Source organism: Tyto alba, unplaced genomic scaffold (assembly GCF_018691265.1).
Source record: "Tyto alba isolate M040663 unplaced genomic scaffold, T.alba_DEE_v4.0 Super-Scaffold_38, whole genome shotgun sequence".
NCBI classification, from domain to species: domain Eukaryota; kingdom Metazoa; phylum Chordata; class Aves; order Strigiformes; family Tytonidae; genus Tyto; species Tyto alba.
Genome location: NW_024881313.1, coordinates 3334088 through 3344263, shown reverse-complemented (window position 1 = coordinate 3344263; position 10176 = coordinate 3334088). Strand labels below are relative to the sequence as shown.

The 10176-nt window shown below is 40.7% G+C and overlaps 1 protein-coding gene across 1 annotated transcript; it reads left to right on the top strand.

Annotated features, from left to right (window-relative positions):
• The first annotated feature begins 31 nt into the window (after positions 1 to 31).
• On the top strand, positions 32 to 9310 carry BTD (biotinidase). Its single transcript, XM_032991487.2, is given in 5 exon segments — positions 32 to 369; positions 4442 to 4676; positions 6230 to 6379; positions 7829 to 8947; positions 8949 to 9310. Coding segments are annotated over 5 exon segments (1686 nt in total). The 5' UTR covers positions 32 to 253; the 3' UTR covers positions 9015 to 9310.
• Positions 9311 to 10176: the final 866 nt, after the last annotated feature.

Genomic DNA, 10176 nt, shown 5'->3' with positions numbered 1-10176 from the left:
GCATCGCTCCGCGCCTCGGTAGGCCTGGCCCGGGCTCCGCTAAGGCCGCGCTTGGCGTGTGGCGGCGCGACCTCGAAGGCCTGTGGGAGCCGCCGTGCCGTAACGCTCCAGCTTCGTGAAGCTGGTCAGAGATCGCTCAGGCGGAGCGGGGCGAAGCGCGGGGTTGGTTTAGGTGAAGACAGCCGGCACCGGGGGTTCATGGGGAGGAGCGGGAGCGTAGTGCGAGGTGCTTTCCCCAAATCCTCGCGGGAGGATGGTCGCGCACCTTTTTACCTGGCTCTGCGCATCCCGGCCACGCCACGCTGGCGCCTGTGTGAGGAGTGAGACAGCGTGTTGTGCCCTGCTCGGTGACATGGTTGGGCTGAGACAGTAAGTTCTCAAAGCCAAACCACTAATAACACGAGCATTCAGTTCATCCTCGCTCTGTCAGTAACTTAGATAACGTAGATCGTTCAATTAGTGAGGTAAAGGATATTTCAGGAACCCCGTGAAATCTATAAAACATTTTGTAAAACACTACCTTGGAATGGGTAACATTCTTTAAAAATACATTGTGCCTCTAGATAAAAACCAGGAAACTAGAGCGAAGTTATGTGCGTTGCACACAGAATAAACATTTTTCAGGATAAAGGAAGCACAGGATACCTGTTGCAGTGGCGCCATGATTGCATTGCTAAAAAAAACTTCATAAAAACCTCTATAGTAAAGTACTGTATTAAAACATAGTACAGCATATAAAAGCAGTAGACAGGAGGGATCAACTGAAAAAAGTTGAGTTTGCCAATATTTTTACATCTATGTAAGGGCTGTTGTGTTACATATTCTATATATTAGAGCGGCAACAACATCACAGTTCATAGATATCGCTCAGTGTAAAAAATAATTATTTTTTCATAGCAAATATAATATTTTGTCTACTAATTATTACTGTTTATGTTACCATAGCTTAACAGGCATTTGCTCTTAATCACTTCAGAGGACCCAGACTAGTCCTGTGCTACTTCTCTTTTTATAGTCTGTTGGATTCTCCCAAGTATAAAGGCACTTGAGAAGCGGGTATGGGTTGCCTATCTATGTGTGGTGAGAGTTGACAAACTTCTAAGTTTCCAAAGTAGTTGAAAAGTGAGTGACCAGATGCTTTTCTTCACAATGTACTGAGGTGTTTCTGAAAAACTGAACGGGAAAAGAGTCTGCACTGTGACTGAGAGAAAAACCTGTCTGAATCGGCATCCCAACTTAACCACTGGTCTTTTTACCTTTTGCTTAGAACTATAACTAGAATACTGTGACTGTGTGACAGTAATACTGCCATGAAGTACTTATATTTGGGTGAAATGATCCTATTGAAGCGTATCTGCCAGGCAAAAAGACTACGTAAATCACAGAAAAGGGACAGAAAAAGAGATTAGATCATAAAGCATTTCAGTTCATGAAAATTTAAAGTCATGGCTCAGGTGAAGTGCCAGCCCTCTAGACCCTAAACAAATTAACTTCTCTTCTAGTAAAGGATTTATTAGATGGTATAGCATTTTCCGTTAGGGAAAAAAACAGAGCTTGGCTGAGACTTATTTGTAGTCTCAACAGCCTAAGGGCTTAGTAAACCCTGATAGTATCCTTAATTTGGCTGGAAGGTTTACTATCCCCAAGCCCAGCCTTGGGGCTTGTCGCAGCTCTCCTTGCTGGAAGCAAGACATGCGATAGCAGCGATAGCAGCGTTCTGTTGTTTCAGCTGTCAAATAGGGGAAAGGCGTTAGGGAGCATGCACGGAAGTGCTCAGCCATCGTCTGTAGGACTAGAAGTAGTCACAACCAAGGGTGAGGACAGTTTTAGTTATTAAATTACTTTAGTTGGCCCTGGTTCGACCGGATGGGATTGTGTAGTTGGATGTTCAGTGCTAAACTTTTTGTGCATCTAAACGAGGAAGGGATTCGGGTTAGTACTTGAGTGTTTCTTACCACCAGAAGATAAGCTGTGGCAGAAAAATGAGAATTCTCCAACCATGTGTGTATAATAAAACATTTTGTAGAAGCCCATTACCTGTTAATTTTTTATGTTACTGTGTTTGGCTTAGAAGGCAAAAAAGGCTGTTTTTCTAATGCATAGCAATCCTCTCCTGTGATCTGAAACTCTCCAACTTTTTCCATCACTAGTAATGATAAATTCTAATTACATCTTAGTTGACAACTTTAGTGACGAACAGCTGACTAGAACCAAGTCCTGTCCTAAATAGGCGTTTTGGCTCTGAAGGGATGACAGAAATAGAAAAGATAGTTTTGTCAGTGAAGTGCAATGCAGTATGTTTATTCTCAGGGGCTTCCTTAACTGTGAGAGGCCTCCCACCTCTCCTCTCCCTCCCCCTGCTCCTGCTTTATATCTTCACGTGTACCTTGGTGTTTCATTTGCAAAGCTGAGCTGCACAGGACAAAGTGGGATCCCCTGTTCTTGATACGTGTTGTCAAATCACACCCCACACCCCCCAGTACCAAATATTTTCCTCAAGATGGAGAATAGCAAGGGTAGTTTATTGTACGTCACTTCTCAAAACTGTTTATATAAATGGAGTATCTTTAATACAGCTGCTTACAGAGATGCCAAAGCTTTATTCTGGTTTTATTGTGCTGTAGGTATCTTAAATTTACCCTTGAAGGCATGTATATATGGACACATTGGCAAATTAAAGCTCAGGAAGGTGTGCAGTTGAGCTTAGCAGCATTAATAGCTAAGCTACTCCTGGACCCTTACAAGTGTTATTGCATATTAAAGGTCCTTGGTTGAGCAAACAAATTTTCTGCCTGTCTTGTGCACTACGGTTATGATTCACAGTCCTACACGAGACTGTGTTGCTGGCAAACCAGTGTTGCAAATAGTGTGTAGAGCTCATGGAAGCAAACAAGTGGCTTAAATTAAGATACTACTTACTAAATGCTTTTTGACTAGCTTTCCTCACACTTAGATTTGTTCATTGTTAGATACTAAACCAGTTGGTGTTTAGACAAAAAAAGCAGTGTTGAGGATTGCTTATTAGCTCCTTTTGATTCTGGAATTTAAGAAAAGTGATATTTTAAGTTCACTTGCCGTAGGCTTTCTTTTTTAGGTACAAAACTGCATTTAATGTAACAAGAATAAAAATGGGATTAGTTTAAAGTTGATTTCTTTTTTTTCCTGCTGAACTCCTAATGGGAACTAGAGAAGCCTGTTCATGCACGTGTCTTTCAGGCTGTATTTGCTTTGGAAAAATTCAGGGAGTTGTGGATCACAAAGACTAAAAAGCACTGAGTGTTTTGGAACATTTTTTTTCTTGGATAAGTGTTACCAAAGAGCAAATACAATCTGAAAGTCAGTAACTAAACTTGAAGACTGTGGGCTATCAATATACATTTTAAGTGCACCCCTCCTGCGTGTTCTTTCAACTTCACTGGTATTCAAGATTTAGTTCCTTAGTGATGCTAGTAACATTGTGGTGACAAATATGGAATTCTGAAATTGTGAGAATAATTCTGAATAACAAGGCATTTCTACAGTAGTTGTTAAGCATTGCACAGCCATTGATCGTGTCAGTCTTTGTTCTGGGTAAGTTGTTTTCCCAACTTGAGAAGTCAAAAGGCTACGTGGGGAACTCATATTGAAGGGAGTGCCCCAACCTTCCAGACTAATTCATCATTTCTTTCTAAGAAAAGCTCAGTAATGCAAATTTTCTGCATTTTTTATGGATTTTTGCTGTATTGTTAGTACTGTTATTAAAACGAAAGCATTTTTAGCCTTGCCTATCTGCATTATATAGGAGGAATGCATATCTGAATTGAGCTCAGCATTTTTATAAGTGCTGAAAAAAGCTGCAGTGTGAGACAAATTAGTCTGTTAAATTACATATTTGGAGTTGGGATAGAGTTAATCCATAATCCATCAGGAGAGGCATTTTCTTGATAGAAAGATAGATAAATTCAGAAGTAGTGTCTAGCGTATTTCTTTTGGCAATTCTCTGTATTGATAAAGCACTATTTCTTCTTGACTACTGAGTATAGTGTCTAAGTAATTTTAGGGAGGACTACTTTTAAATACATCCCCCATCACCAAGTAGGGAGGGAGAAACTGCAAATTAGTGAGCTGCTTTTGAATCTTCCCAAAGATGTTTTGATACGTGGTGCGATAATCTATAGGTGAATGCTGAAGTTAGTTGTAAAGGGAGACTAAGCAAGAAGATCAGTAGAACTATATATGAAGCTAAAATGCTTTTAAACAGGACACAGTTCTTTAAAGCACCAATGTAGTTAGATATAAGGTTTAGAAACAATATGCACGTGGTCATTCAAGAGTTTAAAACCAACACACTCTGTTCAAATACTGCTAATCAGTTACAGTCCATATTTAATTGTACATTTAAATTCCTGGCATGAGTTGTTGCTCAAGCTCTCCCCACCCCACCTGGGATTTTTTGCTCTAGATTTATGGCATACACCATGGTGGATCTGCGCTGGAAGCTGTTCGTCTGCTTTTTTTGCTATCAAGTTGTCTCAGGAAGAGTTAAGAAGGAGGGGCATTATGTTGCTGCCGTGTACGAACACGAGTCCATACTGAGTCCTGACCCAACAGCACTGGTTGATCGACAGTCTGCGCTGGAACTCATGGGCAAAAACCTAGACATCTATGAACAGCAAGTAGTGGCTGCTGCAAGACAGGTATGCTGCGGCTTAGTAGCAGTCGCGTGTGTCCCACGTATATATAGAGTAAGTGCTATTTGAAGATAATCTTTCCCATTTGTGTTCCCAGGCAACTAAAGCTGTATTTATCCACATTACTATGGTCTGGTTTTTCAGACATTCCGCCCTGTCAGAGGCCTGAAAAAAATCAGACCAATTAACAGCTCGCCTGACTTGAGTTATTCCATGATTGGAAAAACACGCCTGTAGTTATTTGGTATAGGGAAATTAATTTTCTATTTTGGCCTGAATACCTAGCTCCTTTCTGTTTTCTTAAATGGAATGTTTTTATTGAAAGATTGTCTTACAGACAGCTGTCTTTGGGTTTGATTTTATTCCAGTGCTCTCAGTGGAAATTCCTGAATGTTTCTAAAAACGTAAGGAAATTAAATACTTTGGAAAGAAATGTTCCACCATTAACAACTTTGTGGAAGTAAAGTTTTCCATTCTTTCCTCCTGCCCTCCATGGAACGGTTTGCAGTCTAAATATATTTAGAGGAGAGAGGCTAGTATTTCTGGCTGTTCTTATGCACAGCGTCCTTTCCTTCCCTCCCCAAGAAAACCCAAAGCTGGTTCTAGTCAGAGGAAGCAGGCATTACCATCCCTATGCAGAGAAGAATTGATTTACAAGTTTCACAAATCTATTGTTTTGGAACAGAAGAATTAAAATTTTTCTCGAATTTAGAAAAGTGAAGTGGTTGGTTGGTTGTTTTTTTTTTCTTTTTCAGAATGGTGACTGGGCATCACAGTCCAGAAGCATAATAGCTATTTTTATACAGTACTGCATCCAAGACACATAAATTATCCCAAAGCCATAGTGCAGATAACACATTTGAACCGACTGTTGAACAGTCACAGGAATTTGGGTGACTGATGCTGCGTCTGATTTAAGAGGAATCCACTACATTTTTAGGAACAGATCTCCCTGAACTTCAGGCAGAGCCCGCCTGGCTTTGGCACGGCTACATTTTTTCCAGCATCTGTACTGCTTCCACAGTTAAGCTGTTTCTGAAAACAACTCTCCTAGTACCCTATGCCAGCCTCTCTACCTGATCACACAGTACATTGGCCGGCCTGAGTCATGCTGCACCTTTGACACAGGTACAGCATCTTTGACAAAGTTCATCACCTAGCATAATTCTGAAAAAAAAATCAAGACAAATTTTAACATCATTAGTTTTTAACCTGGATGATGTCACTCTCATGACTCCTGTGAATGGAGAATACTTTTGGTAAGAATTTGGATGAAGTCCGCTCTCATTTGCACGCCCTTAAAATAATGTCAAGTTGGTTATTTTTCAAGCTGAAGGTATGCATCAGGTTAAATAAGTTTTGTTTTTTTTTTTTTTTTAACACAGTTACACCTACTATGAAGTCAAAAAAATATATTTTCAAACCACATTCTTGTCAGAACATACTTGGGTTATCCTTAACTTTCATTAGCTCTTTTTACCCGTGAGATTCCCTTTTTTCCTTTCACATTTAGGTTGGTTTTGCTTTGCCTACAAAACCTGTCTCTGTTTTACATACAGGGGGCACAGATCATTGTTTTTCCTGAAGATGGGATCCATGGCTTCAACTTCACCAGAAGCTCCATTTACCCTTACTTAGATTTCGTTCTGCATTCACATTCTCTGAAGTGGAATCCCTGCAGAGAGCCGTATTTGTTCAATGACACAGAGGTAAATGTAGGAGTGAATTCTGCAGAGAGGTAGAATAACTGAATGCTAGATCTGTGCTCCAAGTGGGAAACTAGTTCTAGTAGTTTTGCTTAGGAAAGTAAGCAAGAAGTTTAACAACTCGTAGTACCTGATTCTGTTTTCCTGGACTCTCAGTTTCTGCTGGTTTCATTATTAGCAGAGGAGGGTTTGAGAGAGATACATGCAAGAAGATTAGCTTGTCTATGAGCCATCTGGATTGGTCATCTCCTCCTCCCCAACCTATGATATGGTAATTACTCTCTAGTAAGATACATTGTGTGTGATTTTATTTTGAACAACACTGTTTTATATAAAACAACATAGCAGTATCTTCACTTCTGATGCATTCTCATTACTCAGTTTTAATGACTTCAGTGACACCAGGACATTCTGAGTCAATGATTGTGTGTAAAATGATTAGCACAAGTAAGAGGACTTGACCTGCTGTAACGTAATAGAAGTCACAACTTAGCACAGACCAGATGTGATTACAGAAGCTGTGACCCGCATATAAAAATGGTATTTTCATTGATTGTTCTGAACCCAAAGTGAAAATACCCATGCTTAGTAATAAAAACTATTCATTCTTACTAATATTACAGTAGTCAATATAATGAAAGTCATCATGCTTGTGCCTACTAAACAGCCTTTGTGTGCAAACATGAATCAGAGTTGTAAATGGTGACCTACTCTGGCCTACGAATCTTTAGTACCAGTGGTCCTGGGCGAGCGGGCAGGAACTCAGTTTGCCCCTCAGATCCTGTTTGGAGGTGGCGCGGCTGGCAGCCTTTGGTGCAGCGCTCAGAGGGCGTGAAAGAAACATCGCAGTAGTACTACAGCCTGTAACTTTTTGTATTTCTTTTCTGTAACTATGCAAAGTCTATCCACTTACATCTTTGCTTCTTGAAGCTGTAGCTAGTAATCACTTTTTTTAAAACTTGGAGTGAAACAGTCTGTTTGCAGGAACAAGCCAGTGCAGGTTGCAAATGACCATTATTAGACATTTGCTGTTCTAAAGGTACATAGAGATCAGTTATGCTGCCTTGTCACAGCTTTCAGTTGACCTGTGGTGTTTTAAAGCCATTGGTGATCCTGCAGTGGTCAGTAAGTTTCTGAAAATTAATGCCCTTGAAATAGAAACGTTATTTATTTACTTACTTCTGAGGAAATCAAACCCAGATAATTTTTTCCAATGCTATTTTGAAAATAATAAATACCTGAAATATACTTTTCAGTTTAGAAAGCTACTGGTTCCGGTAGCTTTTGTCAGAAAGGCATCAGTACTTTTAAATTCTACAGATACGGTCAAACAGTGTTCAATTTCCAGCTGAAAATAATAATTTGAAAAGTATTAAGTAAGTCATAGCTGCTCAAGTAGAATTTATTCCTTCGTGTTCCGAAGCGCTTACGTTTCCCCATACTGTTCTCCAGGTTCTTCAGCGTCTGAGCTGCATGGCACTGAAGAACAAAATATTCCTTGTGGCAAACTTAGGAACTAAGCAACCCTGTGAGCACAGTGATCCTCACTGCCCCCCCGATGGAAGATACCAGTTCAACACCAACGTGGCATTCAGGGATGATGGTGTGCTGGCAGCCACATACCGCAAACACAACCTGTATTTTGAATATGCTTTTGATACCCCGCCGGAGCTGGACTATAAACTCTTTGATACCCCTTTTGCTGGCAAGTTTGGGATGTTCACTTGCTTCGATATACTCTTTTTTGAGCCTGCCGTGAACCTCATCAGACGATACAATTTGAAACAAGTTGTGTATCCCACTGCCTGGATGAACCAGCTCCCACTCCTGTCCGCTGTAGAATTTCAACAAGCTTTCGCGACAGCCTTCAACGTCAATATTTTAGCAGCTAATATCCACCACCCTACCTTGGGCATGACAGGGAGTGGCATATACACTCCAGTCAAATCGTTCATCTACCACAACATGGAAAGTTATGGTGGCAAGCTCATCGTAGCAGAAATTCCTGTGATTACTACAGATTATGAAACCAACCTGGAGAGTAATGAAAGATTCAGAGAGAGCTTACATCCCCCGTGCAAGACTTTCACAAGCACCTCACTGGACGATCAAGTTTGCTTTAAGGAGGGAGAAGAGATCCCTGGCAGAGTATCAGAAGAAGGACACGAACAGTTACCTCCCTTGTTTTATGCAGAAATGATGTATGACAACTTTACTTTTGTTCCCGTAGGGGGGGAAAAAGGAGAGCTCCAGGTTTGTGCCAATACCCTTTGTTGTTACTTAAATTATCAGAGAGCTGCTCTAACTGATGAATTCTATGCCTTGGGAGTTTTTGACGGGCTCCATACGGTCCATGGCACATACTACGTCCAGGCCTGTGCGTTGGTGAAGTGTGGTGGTCTCAGCTTTAGCACTTGTGGGCAGGAGGTTACAGATGCCACTGCTCGGATAGGTTTCCAGCTATGGGGAAACATGAGCACCCCTTATATCTTCCCTTTGCTGCTGACATCTGGTATTACCTTGGACTTTGCTGATCACATGGGCTGGAAAAACAACCACTATTTCATTAAGCAAAAATAGAACATCTTCTGGCCTACTGACAGCTGCTCTGTATGGACGATGGTATGAAAAGGACTAGCACAGATATTTGACTGAATCAGAAAACCACTGCCTGTGTGTTAAACATCTTCACATAAATTGTTGAACATCTGTGTCCTAGAGCTTCAGGTGTGTTTGTTATGTGACTGACTGAGGAGACTCCACAGCTGAAGTGATAAGTGAAGCACTGAGCCTGAAGAGGCTGCAAGCACAGTCTGTACAGTGGTAGCTTATGTCCTACCAGGAGCAAAAGAACTGCCTTGCAAAAAGAAAGTCTTGTGGTAATGTGATGGGATGTTTCATATTGGGAAAATAACATTTCTCATTTCAACCGAATTTGTTCCTTTTAATTTAATCCTTCGGTTTTCTGGGGTCCTGGCTGGGAGTATGGAAACAAATGGAACAGAAAAACATCGCAAAAGGAGGAAGAATAGGAAAGGGAATGAAGACACATATACCATGCGTGGAAATATATATGTATACATACATATAGCTTGTATATGGTGAGGTTCTGATTTCTGGTTAGGGTGCCATGATTTATTTTTTTTATTAGAATGAAAAATCCCAGCTGAAATCATTACCATTTACTGGCCACTCAGGTGTCTGTAATCTTGTTAGAAAACTCAGTGAGTTTTCTCAGGTACTTTTAACAGTAACTGAACGTTACAGTTGTGAACATCTACAGAACAGCTAGACTGGGGAAGAGGATAGCCAATGATTGTGAAAAACTAGACTACATTAAGACACAATTTCCAGCCTACTGTGCAAGGAATTGTGATTAAAGAAATCGCCGGCAACGTTATATACAATGGCGTATGTTATGTACTAAGTACCTTAACTTGCCCTGTTTAAAAGAGAGGTCATTTTGAGACTGTTTTGACTTTAAGACATCTTACACATCGTTCATAAATACATTTAACAAGAGCTATGAAAAGCACATAATGAATTGTGGGACAGCGAGGTTTTTACATAGATACTTCTTGTGCCAGATGGCAGGGTCCTGCTGCTCCATGACCAAAACCCGCCACTCCTTCCAGAGCAGTAACTAGCTCCAGTGCTGTAACTACTGTACTGTGGTGACAAACTGTTCTACTGCAGTGAAGTTGGGAAGAGACTATTTAAAGGCTGCTAATTTGGGGTTAAATTCAGAGAAGATTAAATTATTCTCAAGCCTTATAATTTTGTGCAGTCTGACCGTTACG